A 15116-nucleotide genomic window follows, 5' to 3' on the forward strand; every position below is an offset into this window, starting at 1 on the left:
AAATTTAAAAAAGAAGTTATAACTAGAGGCTCCTGGATGGCTCAGTCGGTTAAGTGTCTGCCTTTGGGTTCTGGGATCGAAGCCCCCATTGGGCTCTGTTCAGCAGGGAACCTGCTTTCCCTCTCCCTCTGTTGCTCCCCCTGCTTGTGTGCTCTTTCTCTCTCTCTCTGTCAAATAAATAAATAAATAAAATCTTAAATTTATATTTATAAACTGCCAAAAATTGTTTTTTGTGTTTTAAATGTTATTTTTGTCTTAAAATATTCAAATTACCCATTAAAATGCAAAATAAAATACAAAAATATCAGAATTTTAAAGATTTACTTATGTAAGTCATCTCTACACCCAGTGTGGGCTTGAAATCACAACCCTGAGATCAATAGTTGCATGCTCTACTAACTGAGCCAGCCAGGTGCCCCCCCAAATATCAGAATTTCAAATAAAAATTATATAAACAATGCTGGAAATAGAAAGTTATCCTTTAAAAACCAAATTGCCTTATTGAATATTTTGTTACTTTATTTTTTGCCTTATTAAATATTTTTATACAAATAAAGTTACTCCCAATATATTCCCAACTCATTGTTTATCTATTGACGATATAAAGAATCAGTCTCTCCACCTATGTTACAAGTTACATATGAATATAAAATTTAAGGGTCAAAAGAATTGTTTAGTATTGCAAAATTTTCTTCAGCCACTCTGGAAAATTGTGCTAATTCATCAATTGTTTCTGAACCATGAATTTGAACATGAAAAGAAGCAATTTTAAAAAAGGAACATTCACTATTACTGAGAAATAATACTTGGTTATGCAAGAATATGTTGCATTTGTGCTCTAAGAGGAAGAGTATGACAAATTAATTTGTGTTTTCTCTTACCTAAGTACTTCTGCTGTTCAAATTCTCTTGGCACTGCAAAGCGGTACCTGTTTCTCTTAAGTGGTTCCACCCAAAACCGTAAAGGCATTAGGATGCAGTTGCCTTTCGGTTTTGTTTTGTTTTTTAAAGATTGTATTTATTGGGCAACCTTGTCGGGACCCCTTTCACTCTTGAGAGCTTTTTCTGTACCTTCACTTTAAATAAACTTCTCGCTTTACTCACAGACACACACACAAAAGATTGTATTTATTTATTTGAGAGAGAGAGAATGGGAGAGAGCACGAGCAGGAGAGAAGGGGCAGAGGGAGAGGGAGAGGCAGGGTCCTTGCTGAGCAGGAAACCCAACCCCAGGACGCCGGGATCATGACCCAAGCCGAAGGAAGACACTTAACCGACTGAGCCACCCAGGCACCCCTCAGTTTTTTTTTTTTTTGTGATAAAACATGCATAATGTAAAATTTACCAGTTAACCATTTTTTTTAAAGACTTATTTATTTATCTGGGGGGGAGGGGCAGAGAGAGAGAGAGAAACCCAAGCAGACTCCACGCTGAGCCCTGAGCCAGACACAGGGCTTGATCTCACGACGCTGAGATCAGGACTTGAGTGGAAACCAAGGGTCAGACACTTAACCAACTGCACCACCCAGGCGCCCGCCATTTAACCATTTTTAAGTATATGGTTCGGTGGCATTAAGCATATTCACATTATTTTTTTTAAAGATTTTATTTATTTATTTGACAGAGAGAGACACAGTGAGAGAGGGAACACAAGCAGGGGGAGTGGGGGAGGGAGAAGCAGGCTTCCCGCTGAGCAGGGAGCCCGATGCGGGGCTCGATCCCAGGACCCTGGGACCATGACCTGAGCCGAAGGCAGGCGCTTAACGACTGAGCCACCCAGGTGTCCCGCATATTCACATTATTGTGCAACCATCACCACCATCCATCTCCAGAACTTTTTTATCTTCCTAAATTGAAACTCAGTGCCTCTTAAATACTAACTCCCTATTCTCCCTTCTCCCAGTCCCTTGCAACCACTGTTCTACTTCTTGTCTCTGTTTTTAAAATCTTAGGGTACCTCACATAGGTAGTATCACGTATTTGTCTCTGTGACTTACATATTTCACTTAGTATAATGTCCTTGAGGTTCATCTATTGTGTAGCATGTGTCAAAATTTCCTTCCTTTTCAAGACCAAGTAATATTCCATTGTATGTGTACACCCCATTTTGTTTATCCATTTATCTTGGGTTGAAGATGAATGCTTGGGTTGTTTCCACCTTTTGGTGATCATGAATAATGTTGTTGTGAACATGAGTATACAAATAACTGCTCAAGTCCTTGCTTTCAATTCTTTTGGTGCCTTTCAGTTGAGGACATAGAGCAAAAGATATGGAAAAGATGTTCCTGAGCTTGAATAGTGGTAGTTACAAAAGCAAATATTTAGAGTTGTACTTTGTGGTGAGTGCTAGATCTTGAAAGACAGAGAAACCTGTGTTCTTTAATATAGTTATAGAGTGTATGTGTGTGTGTATGTGTATGTGTACAGAGAGAGAGAGAGAGAGAGAGATTTTTGCCAGGGCATGGTGCCTTTGGATAATATTAATGGACATAAGTATGTAAATGGTATTAGAACTGGGTGAGTATAGCAATGAGTGTAGAAAGAAAGGTTAGGACGCCTGGGTGGCTCAGTCAGGTAAGTGTCCAACTCTTGATTTCAGCTCGGGTCATGATCTCAGGGTCGTGGGATTGAGCCCCGTGTTGGGCTCTGTGCTCAGCATGGAGTCTGCTTGTCCCTCTCCCTCTGCTCCTCCCCACTGGCCACACTCTCTCTATCAAATAAATAAATAAAATCTTAAAAAAAAAAAGTTTGAAGGGCTGTGCTTGTGACATTTAGAAATTAGAAAGAGAAGGGAGAGCAAGAAAAGAAACCAGGAAGAAACACCAGGAGAATGTGGAGACATGGAAGCCAAGTGAAATCCAATGTTGGGGAACGATCAAGAAGCCCAAACACTGCCAAGAGACTAGATAAAGGACTGATAATTTGCCATTTGATTCAACAAAAATGGAAATTACTGGTAACATTAAAAAAAGCAGTTTCAGGGGCACCTGGGTGGCTCAGTCATTAAGCGTCTGCCTTCGGCTCAGGTCATGATCCCAGGGTCCTGGGATCGAGCCCCGCATCCGGCTCCCAGCTCTGCGGGAAGCCTGCTTCTCCCTCTCCCACTCCCCCTGCTTGTGTTCCCTCTCTCGCTGTCTCTCTCTGTCAAATAAATAAATAAAATCTTAAAAAATATATCTTTAAAAAAAAAAAGCAGTTTCAGGGACGCCTGTGGCTCAGTCAGTTAAGTGTCTGCCTCTGGCTCAGGTCTTGATCCCAGGGTCCTGGGATCGAGCCCTGCATCAGGGTCCCTGCTCAGTGGGAAGCCTGCTTCTCCCTCTGCCTGCTGCTCCCCCCTGCTTGTGTGCTCTCTCTCTGACAAATAAATAAATAAGTAAATAAAATAAATCTTTAGTATATGTGCTGCCGAAGCGAGCACAATAAAATAAATCTTTAAAAAAATAAAATAAAAATTAAAAAAGCAGTTTCAGTTAGGAGTGGGGATGAAAGCCTGGCTGAAAAGTGTTCAAGAGAGAATGAGAAGAAAAGTACAAATGGAGGGTTTGGCCAGCTCTCTGTAGGAGTTTTTCTATAAAAGAGAGCAGAGAAATGGGACGGAAACTAGAGGAGGATGTGGTGGAGTCAAAGAAGGTTTGTGGTTTTCTCTGTTGTTGTTGTCTTAATAGTAGGAACATAACATGGCTCTGCATCTCCAGCCCTGCCCTCCCTGAAGTTCCAAAGACATATATCCAAGTACATCCATTTGGATGTCTTACAGGAAAATTAAAATTAACCTGTACCTATCCCAAGCAGAACTCTTGGTTCTCTCTCCCCTTTTCCCCAACCTGTTCTTTCTCTAATTCTTCATTTTTCTCGGTAAGCATCATTGCCAACCATTCAACCCCAAAGCCATGCGGCCATTTCAGATTCCTCTTTCCCTCACTCCTCATAACCAGTGCGTTGTCTGTTGGTTCTGCTTCCAAAATGTTTCCTTAATCTGTTTACCTTCGCAATTGGGACTGCTACAATAGCTTCATTCTTGCCTCCCACCACCTATTCTGCATATGGTGGCAGCAAGGGTATAAATCAGATGATATCATACAACCACTTAACACTTTCCAGTGGTTACCTGTCACACTTTATAAGATTTATTTATTTGAGAGAGAGAGTAAGAGAGAGCACGAGTGGGAGGGGGGACAGAAGGAGAGGAAATCTCCAGCAGACTCGCTGCTGAGTGCAGAGCCTGTTAACGACATGGGGGCTATATCTCACAACCCTGAGATCACAACCTGAACCAAAATCAAGAGTCAGATGCTTAACGGACTGATCCACCTAGGTGCCCCTACCTGTCACACTTTAAATCCCCACTGCTTGCCTTGAGCTATAAAATCCTGTATTATCTGGTTCTTTTCTCCTCACCACCTTCCCTGTCTCGAACCACACTACAGATACACTGACCTTCTCTCCACTCCACCAATCCTGCCTTTTTTAAAACCTAATTATTTATATTCTAAAGATACCAAAAAGTACAGAGAATATTATAGAAAACCATGTGTCCACTACCTAGATCTAACACATTAATATTTAGTCACATTTGTCCATTAGAATATGTTGTTCTCTGAATCTCTATTACCTGGGAAAGTGTTCAGCACACAGTAGGTGCTAATCATCAATGTGGATGTATGCAGTTTACTATGCTAATATCTGAAGCTTTCATTCATTCATTTACTGGCTGTATATTTCCATGTGTGAGTATACCATAATTTGTTTATCCATCTCTCTACTGTTGAGCATTTAGGCTCTTTTTGATATTTTATCATTATAATAGTGTTGCAATGAACATCAGCAACATAGTGGTTAAAAGGTCAGATTCTGGGAGTGCCTGGATGGCTCAGTCAGTTAAGCGATGGACTCTTGATTTTGGCTCAGGTCATCATCTCATGGTCGTGTGATCAAGCTCATTGGGCTCCGTGCCAGAGAGATTCTCTCTCTCTCTCTCTCCTGCCCCTATCTAAAATAAAAAGAGGTTAGATTTTGGAGCAGACTACTTGGGATTGAATTCTGGGCACCATAACTTACTAGTTCTGTCACTTTGGTCATGTTACTTAAATTCTCTGTGACTGTTGCCTGAATTATAAAATGAAAGTAATAATAGTAACTTTTCATGGTATTGTTAGTAGGATTAAATGTGTTGAAATATGTAAGGAACCTTAAAAAGTGCCTGACATATTAAATCTCAATGAATATCAACTCTTATTATTATCATTAAGAATTGCTGAGTCACAGGACATGTATCTTCAATTTTATTAAATATTACACATTCTTCTAAGTGATGTACCAGTAAGTGCCTCCACCAGCAATATATAAATTCCATATTCCTAAATCCTAAAACACGGTACTAATTTTAAAATTTCTGCCAATCGAATGGATATGAAATTATATCTATATATATTTTAAGTTTATTTAATCTCTACACCCAACATGGGGCTGAACTCACATCCCTGAGATCATCGCATGCTGTTCTGACTGAGCCAGCCAGGTGCCCCATATATTGTTTTTAATTTGTACTTTGATAATTACAGTGAAGTTAAACATCTTTTCATGGGTTTATTGGCCATTCATATACCTTTTTTGGTGAACTAGTTCTGTATATCCTTTATTCACTTTTCTACTGGATTGTATGCTTTTTTTCCTTTTGATTTTGGGAAATTTTTTGGATATTAATCTTTTGATGGTTTTGTATATATGAATACCATCTAGTTTTTGGCTTTTGTGTTGCATCTTTTTAAACTTACGTTGTTACAGAATTAACAAATTTTAATGCAGTCAAATCTAACAATATTTTCCTACATGGTTTGTGCTTTTTGGATCCTATTTAAGAAATTCCCTCCTTATTTTGATATCACACAGATATATTTCCTGAAAAATATTTCGAGGCCTTTAATCCATCTGGGATTTATTTTTGGATATGGTTTGAAGTAGAAATCTAATTTTGTATTTTTCCTATTGGAAAAAATTTTTTCAGCACCATTTCTTGAAGAGTTCATCCTTCCGCTACTGATTTGTAATGCCCACTGTTATAAACCACCTTCTCACGGAACTAGTCTTCATTTCAGCTTCATAACCTTTGCTTATGTTCCTTCTACTGGGGATGCTTTTCTCTCGTTCTTTAGATAGCAGCTCAAGTGTCATCCCTCTCATATCTGGGTTATGTCTACATGTGTGTCAGGCCCGGTGACTCCGTGACTCCAAAGAGTCTGGAAAGGCTGAGACAGGTAGGAGTGAGGCCAGTTGCTTCCAAGCTGTTGCCAGGGCGGCTGTTAGGAAGGCCGCCGAGAGGAGGAGCACCCTGAGTCCCAGTGACGGAATCCGGTCGGCGCCCGCGTCGCCAAGGAGTGCGTCACCACGTGCGGTCGGTCGGGGGCGGGGCCAGGTCTGAATCACGTGGCTTGGTTGCCTACGCGCTGCTGGGCCGTGGGAAGATGGCGGACGGAAAGGGAGACGCCGCCGTCGCCGCCGGGGCCGGGGCTGAGGCTCCGGCGGGAACGGGAGCCGGAGACGGAACCGAGACTGAGTCCATGGCTCGGGGTCATCGCCCTACATCTCCGGCGCCGGGAGCCCCGGGACTGCGACCGTGTCTGTGGCAGCTGGAAACAGAGCTGAGGGAGCAGGAGGTGTCGGAGGTCTCATCTTTGAACTACTGCCGGAGCTTCTGCCAGGTGAGGGGCTGACTGGCTGGCTGAGGGCGGCGGGGTGGGGAGGCCAGGGGAAGAGGCCCCCGGATCCGTTGCCGCAGCCGGGGCCGGACTGAAAGGCGCCACCTTCGTGTCTCGCCGCGCCCCCGGGCCGGGAAGGCCCAGCTTGGGAAGCTCGACCGCTGGCCCCCCTTCACCACTGCCCGACTTTGGCCACCGCCAGGGCGGGTTGCGCTGGGCCAGACTGAGAGCCCGGAGGGCGCCGGCGGCTCCCTGGAAGGGCCGTGCCCTGTCGCCGTTGCCTGTCCCCCTGCCGGGTGGTTGGAGCGCCATTGCCTCCTGAGAGATTGATTGCTCGTTCCTGCTGGGAGATCCTTTTTTGAGTGCATTTCTCCAAACTGGAAAACCTGGGTTTTCCTGAATAATCCGGAGATATGTGTTGGGGCCAGAGACTTATCTTTGGAGTCAACGTCATGTGGGCCCCTAAAAGGTCTGACAGTTGGCTTTGAAAGGCGTCTAGGGCTTTCTCATTAGGGATTGTGGAGCCCATTGGTTGTTGTTGTTTTTTTTTCCTTATTTTATTTTATATTTATTTATTTATTTTTTTTTTCTTTGAGGCGGGGAAGGGGGAGATTGTTAAGCTGTTCTTTCGCCTCTTCTGTATTCCTTTGAGGATTGTGCTACCAGGAATGAGGCTATGGAGCCTTGTAGTGGTTATTACGGTCTTTGAGTAGAAGAGGATTGAGAAAGATGTGGAGTGTGGTCTCTTTTGGCAGTGGTATGACCATTTCTGTGCTGTAGTGGGTCCTAACCCGTGGTTACATATTTATTGGTATGTTTAGTTTGGTCTCCATGGCCACTTCGAGGTTTTTCTCTATAAATTTAAAGATATGCCATTATTACTTCTACTGTTTGTTCTACCAGGTTTCAGGGCAACCCTCTGCTCCTCACCTGGTGTATCTTAGAAAATGCAAAATAATAGTAGTATGTTGGTACTTGGACTCTTGATGAGTAGTTGAGTGTGCTAAATAAATTGCAGTGTTCCAAAGTTGTAATTTTAGGGGACAGTTTGCTCTGTTGGTCCAGTGGAAAATAAGAAGTAGACTTGCTTGATTGCTTTTCTTCATCCACTCTGCTGAGCTAGAGACATCTCACCTCTTCAAATGGAATTTTGTCCTTGCTAATACATTGTATCATTATAGTTTTTATGTATACACTCTGCAGCATTTCCCTGCACTAGGAAGTGTGGAGGTGTAATTGTTCTTTGCTTCTTCCCTAGTAATGAACCTTCCTACTTTACTACACACATTTATTCTACAAACTTTTACTGACTGCATTGGATGGTGTCAGGCACTTTACCAAGTGCTGAGGAAATGAGTAAGACAGCACTTACCCTTGATGAGCTTACAGTTGGGAGGAGGTGATAGAAATAACAGTATTTCCAAAAAACGGTTTTGGTAATGATGGAAAAGGAGGTGTTGTAGAGACAGTTGAGAGGGGAAAGCCATCCTGGGACATCCTGATGGGAACGACAGTTAACTAGTAAAAATAAATTAAAAGTTTAACTATGGGTTGTAGTTACGAACTTAGAAGTAACTGGGAGAGGCCACTTTAGATAGGGTGGTCCAGGGAGCCCCTATGTCTGAAAGGATAAAAATGAGTCATGGGAATGTTGGGGGAGGGGAGGAGAGAGGAGCGGGGCATTTCAGCGCCAAAAGGTAGAGATGAGAAGGAAAGTTGAAGCTTTGGGAGAATGGGGAGCCAATTGGACGAGGAGTGAGGAGGAGGACAGGAGAAGAAATGTGGGTTTGGGGGAAGCCTTCTTAGCTTGTGTTGTTATCTTAGAAAGATAACAAGAATGGATGTAACTAGTCAAATTGAAGCTTGTCAGAGGATACCATATATATATATATATTTTTTGGTTTGTTTGTTTATGCCTGGTGCTTTCAGCTTTCATCTCATTTTAACAATGTTTTAATATCTTGAGTCTTGGTGACACCTAGAAATGTAAGGGCACAGAAGAATTTAAGAAGGAAAGTACTTTTATAATTTTTTTCTATGAGTTTTCCTTTTGGCCTAAAATTTTTCCCAGAATATTTTTTTGGACTAATAAATGAAATAAGAAAGAAGTTCCTATGATGACGATATGTTATAATAGGAAGCACATTGGATTGAGAGCTAGTTGGGTCCTAATTGTGACTACCACTTATTAGCTAATAACCTTGGGCAAACCGTGCCTGTGGAATTTATTTTGTTTTCTGGCCTTTATCTCCTTATAATGCTTTATACAAACAGTAGAATAGAAAGTTTATATACAACTCTTCACAATATTTGTCACAATATTTTTGTCACTTTTTTTTTTTCCAATAGCCCAGATAAAATCAATTCAGGGTGTCCTTGTTCATAATTTTATGATGAAGGAGGAACAATATCACCATTCAAATTTGGTTGAATAGCTCTTGGTTTCACATTTGAAAGGCAGAATAAGATTTATTCATCCACTCACTGTGGTGTGCCTGACATCGCACTAAGTGCTAGCCATAGGAACATGCCCTCTAGGAGCACTTAATATGTAAAGATAGGTAGCTTGGCTTGTGCTCTCTGGGATACTTAACTACCACAAAAGTATTTTCATCAGGTATTTAGTTTTTTGGGGTTTTTAAAAGATTTTATTTATTTATTTATTTGAGAGAGAGCACAAGCAGGTGGCAGGGCAGAGGCAGAGGGAGAAACAGACTCCCCTCTGAGCAGGGAGCCGATTAGGGGCTTGATCCCCAAACCCTAGGATCATGACCTGAGCCAAAGGCAGATGCTTAACTAACTGAGCCACCCAGGTGCCCCATCAGGTATTTAGTTTAGAAGTGTTCCAGAGACTTAGGTTGTACCAAGTAGATCCCTCCTGCAACAGGCTGGGACCATATTCTCTCTAGCTCTTGCAGTATGGCTCTATCTTTGGAATTGCACCAAATCAAGAAATAAACCAACATATGAAAGGATAGAGAGCTTGTCTCATTCTGGGCATGTTTTCAATTTTCAGAAGTTTGTGAAGATGATAAAAATGAAACTTCAGAAGTAATAGTTACTAAGAAAATGATACTTAGATGAACTTGTATTCAGTGAACATTTGTATTCAGTGACAGTGGGATATGGCTTTTCCCTCCTTTCCCTTAATTCCTTTTCTGAAAACATTGTCTTCCAAATGGTGTGGATAAGATTAACTCCAGAAAACAAGTCTTTGTTTTGTTGAAAAATTGCTAATATCCTCTCAAGTTTCTGCTATATTTTGGGCATCATGATTCCTAAAGTTTTACAACTGGTAGTTTCTTTGTAATACATATTTTGAAGGTTTTTTAAGTAACATTAACAAACTTGAAATTATTGGTTGAATGATTATATTTTGAGAATACCAGACAAAGTAGTTTTATGAGTAAACCTTGTTTATATGAAACAGTTCTAGGTTCTAGTCTAATAGTGACTTTATAGATTTTTAAATGTTAAAATAAGTAATTACAGCATATATTTAAGTTTCTCCTAGGTCAGTGACTGAGTACAAAGGGTCTAAGTCAGATAGGCATACTGGCTTCACCATTTAAGCTAGAGATGTGACCTTGGTATGTTACTTTCTTTAACTCTTAGTTTTCTCATTGGCAAGTAGAATAATAATAGTACTTGTTATCCATGTAAATGTATTGTTGTATGGACTAAATAAGATAATCTGTAAAAAAACAATGTTCCCGGAATTGTCGAGTTGCCCAGATTTCTTAACTTGAGAATAAAAAGTCTTCACCACCTTACCCCCAGTTTACTTATCAGCTCTTAACCAAGCCAGTCCCATCACCATAATCCTACTCTTATTTAGGGGTACTGTACTTGGGGTTCTTGGACCAAAATGTGATCTCAGTTACTCCTGTGATTAAAATTTTGCCTGTGAATTTCCAAGTGCGTTATTTTGGGAAAGGTGATCTTAATTTTCATTTGATTCTTCAAGATCCAAGGCCTGTCTTAGGCTTTCAGTAAATATTTACCAACTGCTTGATCTCCAAAAGGATAGAATTGCTACTTTTACAAGATCTCAGGTCATTAAGCATTCTGTCTTTCCCTTTCACTGTGCTGTTCTGTCCTTTTCTCTCATTTTCTGTAGGGCAAATTTTCCTTGTTTAGGGCCCAGTGCAAATACCACCTCCCCTGTGAAGCTTTCTCTGATTTCACTAGATAAATTTCCTCTTAGATGTTTGTGTTCTTTTGACACTTTGTACATACCTGTGCTTTTAACTCTTGCTTTTCTTGCTGTCACTGTCTTAGTTCAGGCTTCATAATGTCAGTGGAGCAATGTTTTCACTAATTCTCTTACTTTCTGACTGGCTTCATCTACAGTCCATCTTGGTATTCTTTCTAAATTGTAAATATAGTCTCATTAGGCACTATATCCCCTAAAATTCTTAAATAGTTTCTTTTTTTAAAAAATTTTTATTTATTTGACAGAGAGAGACACAGCGAGAGAGGGAACACAAGCAGGGGGAGTGGGAGAGGGAGAAGCGGGCTCCCGTGGAGCAGGGAGCCCGATGCAGGGCTCAATCCTAGGACCCTGGGATCATGACCCGAGCCGAAGGCAGACGCTCAACGACTGAGCCACTGAGGTGCCCCTTAAATAGTTTCTTACTCCAAAGACGAGATAAAATTCTGACTTACTAGCCTAGCCTGGCAGACAAAGCCTTTTAGAATCTGGACACTGCCTCCCCCTTTACCAGCTCCTAGCTCCCACCTTTCCAGCTTCTTTTTTTGGCAGGGCGGGGTGTGGGGGGGAGTCTACCTTCACTACAGTATCCATCTCTCAGTTGGCCTAATTAACCTCAAGGTCCTCCCTTCCCCATCTGCCTATTTATCTTTTAAGAACAGGTTCAGATATTAAGTCTTTCAGAAGTGTTTTCTTTTTTCAGCAGACAGAATGAGGTGATTCTTTCACTTAATGTACATCTTTTATGTAGGTGTGGTACCTGAACAGTTGTTTCTGTTTTTTGTCTGTTATTGACTAGTAAACCAACCTGAGCAGGGGTCTTGTTTAGTCTTTTTTGTATACTTGGTACCTAGCAATTAATACAGTGCCTGGCATAAAACTAATTTGTTGAATGAATTATATGTAGAACTTCATGATATACTCAAGAGGTGAGTACTTCAAAAAGAACACTTGATGTAAAATCTGGTATGTTAAAAAGCAACTTTATCATAAGAAATTACTGTAAAGGAACAGGAGAGGACACTTGGCTCATTTCTTGGAAACATAACTTGTCAACTTAGCCTACATTCATATAATAATGTACACATTTACATCGGCGGAACGAGGAGTAATGTTGTTGGAGGGAGAAAATTGGAGGCATTATAGTATTGAGGAAGAGTTAGCAACCTAATAAGATAACAGTTTGAAGATGTTGAGCTGGAGAGGAATCAGTCTTCCTAACTCCTTGAGATTGGTGGTCGTGAAAACTCTTGAGCTCTTGCTCTTTATTTTAAAGGACTTTTAATACTTTACCTTTTCTTTTTTGTGCTGCCTTCTCTTGGAAGATGTCTAGAGACTAGATGACAGGTAGTTATAATGGCAGAAGCTAGCATTGCACTGCATTATGACCAAAATGTAATTATAAATGTGACTTGTGAAGCAGTGAGAACTTTGGATGCTGTCATGTACTTGGTACCACCCAGTCTCTTTTATAGTAGTGATTCCTGTGTCTACCTGTGGATCATGCTCTTCTGAACAATGTTAATAAAAAGTCTAATACAAAGCACCATTTATTTCAAGCCTGCAAAGATATTGGTAAACTGAAGTGTGCTTTGTTTTCACTTAGTTCTAGACACCTGTCACCTCTCCCAGAGGCCTTCCTTGACTATCTTATCTTAACGCTTCCCCATCTTCCAACTCCTTAACACTGCTTTCTGTTTCTTTAAATCACCAGCTACTATCTGATGTCTATGACAAATATGTCTGTCTGTCTGTCTGTCTCTGCATCTGGAATGTAAGCATCATGAGGGTGTTGATTGTCTTGTTTACCCAGTGCCTAGAATTGTCCCTGACACTTACTGGGTATTCAATCAAGATTTGTTGATCTTTTTTTTTTTTTTTTTTTAAAGATTTTATTTATTTATTCGACAGAGAGAGACATAGCGAGAGAGGGAACACAAGCAGGGGGAGAGGGAGAGGGAGAAGCAGGCTTCCCCGCGGCGCAGGGAACCCGACGTGGGGCTCGATCTGGGATCACAACCCGAGCCGAAGGCAGACGCTTAACGACTGAGCCACCCAGACGCCCCAAGATTTGTTGATCTTTTATTTCCTCCCTTCCTTAAATCCCTGACTAGACTTCTTGAGAGTACCAAGTCTTACCTGTCTTTATTAAGAAGTAGGGACATGTTTTGGTTAGCCAGTTTATGTTGCTTCCCAGTAGGGATCCGGTCTTATTCTTTGTTATCTTGATTACTAAAGAGTAGAAATTAGGGCGCCTGGGTGGCTCAGATGGTTAAGCGTCTGCCTTCGGCTCAGGTCATGATCCAGGGGTCCTGGGATCGAGTTCGAGTCCTGCATCAGGCTCCCTGCTCAGCGGGGAACCTGCTTCTCCCTCTGCCTCTCTCTCTGTCTCTCATGAATAAGTAAATAAAATCTTTAAAAGAGTAGAAATTAATTTTATTTATGCTTTTTAAGAATTTCCTATGGTTGGACGCCTGGGTGGCTCAGTTGGTTAAGCGACTGCCTTCGGCTCAGGTCATGATCCCGGAGTCCTGGGATCGAGTCCCACATCGGGCTTCCGGCTCAGCGGGGAGCCTGCTTCTCCCTCTGACCCTATCCCCTCTCATGCTGTTTCTCTCTCTCTCTCTCAAATAAATAAATAAATAAAATCTTTAAAAAAAAAAAGAATTTCCCATGGTTATCTATATTCCACAAATATTTAAAGTAAAGCCCCCCCCCCCCTTTTTAACAGGGTTTGCTTAGCCAGATTGAAACATTTATTTTGGATATGATTGACATCAAACTGGAAAACTTGTACATAGATAAGGGATTGGGCAAGATGGTATAAAAAGATCCCTCAAGCTCTCATTGCTCACTAAAGCCAGTTATAAGCCATTATGTGAAAATTAGAGGGACTATTTACTTATCAATCTTTCATGTGCCAAGCACTCAGGTAGATGGTGTTATTTTCTTTCTTTCTTTTTTTTTTTTTTTAAAGATTTTATTTATTTATTTGACAGAGTTAGTGAGAGCAGGAACACAAGGGGGGAGTGGGAGAGGGAGAAGCAGGCCTCCCGCCGAGCAGGGAGCCCGATGTGGGGCTCGATCCCAGGACCCTGGGATCATGACCTGAGCCGAAGGCAGACGCTTAACGACTGAGCCACCCAGGCGCCCCTAGATGGTGTTATTTTCATTTTACAGATAGAAAACTGAGACTCAGGGAAATAAAGTAACTTTCCCAGGGTCACACAGTTAGTAAGCTGTGGCGGTCTTCAGATTCCTAAGTCCATGCTCTTTTTCCTATATCAGCATTTCCTAAACTGTGTTTTGTTCCATGAGTTCTGTGTATTAGTAAGTACTTCTTGAAGTAAGGATTGTATGTTCATGTAAGTTGGGATAAATGTTTTTTAATGTGTCATCTTATATATGTTAGGATGCACTGTGAGTCTCCTAGAGAGCATTAAGTGTTGTGCAGCATTTGCCAAACTTAGCCGGTCCAGAACATTTAACATTTTGCCGTGTTCTAAACCTGGTATCACCCCCTATCATATGTTTTTCTTTCATTATAGCAAAGTAAATCACTGGGGAAGAGTGGATTGCATTATGTCTGCATACCACTGAATTTTGATTCCCCAGTTTCAGTCTAAAACATGACTATGAGCTTTTTATGAAAAAATTTCCCTTCAAAGTTTTTGCAGGTTTTGAATTATACTTACTGTCCCATATGAAAAATATTTCCATGTATTGTAATTTTTTGGAAATTGAGATTGAATTCTATTTCAGACCTATCTTTTTTTTTTTTTTAAAGATTTTGTTTATTTATTTTGACAGAGAGAGAGAGACAGCAAGAGAGGAAACACAAGTGGGGGGGTGGGAAAGGGAGAAGCAGGCTTCCTGCAGAGCAGGGAGCCCGATGCGGGGCTCGATCCCAGGACCCTGGGATCATGACCTGAGCTGAAGGCAGACGCTTAATGACTGAGCCACCCAGGCGTCCCTATTTCAGACATATCTTGAGTTAAGGGGTTATTCATTTAGTTTTACCTGTATTTCTGCAACATAGCTAGCTGGAGAACTACAAATGTGTTTGTCTATTTCTTCTCATTTTTGTGCTATGTTTGAATTCTTTAATATGTTTTTTTAATGCCTTGCTTGTCCTTTTTGGGGGGGATCTATTAGGTTATTGTGCTGACATTTGATTGCATAGTATTTTTACTCCCAAGGAAATAGCCT

At 41.1% G+C, this 15116-nt stretch overlaps 1 protein-coding gene across 1 annotated transcript in view; it reads left to right on the plus strand.

Moving 5' to 3' along the window:
- Positions 1-6428: 6428 nt before the first annotated feature.
- RLF (RLF zinc finger) overlaps positions 6429-15116 on the plus strand; it is an 83592-nt gene continuing 74904 nt past the window's right edge. Inside the window, exon 1 of the mRNA XM_006737511.2 lies at positions 6429-6697. Coding sequence (XP_006737574.1) covers positions 6461-6697 — 237 coding nt within the window. The 5' untranslated portion in view covers positions 6429-6460. The remainder of the gene's footprint in view (positions 6698-15116) is intronic.

Source organism: Leptonychotes weddellii, chromosome 4 (assembly GCF_054177405.1).
Source record: "Leptonychotes weddellii isolate Sample4059 chromosome 4, ASM5417740v2, whole genome shotgun sequence".
NCBI lineage: Eukaryota > Metazoa > Chordata > Mammalia > Carnivora > Phocidae > Leptonychotes > Leptonychotes weddellii.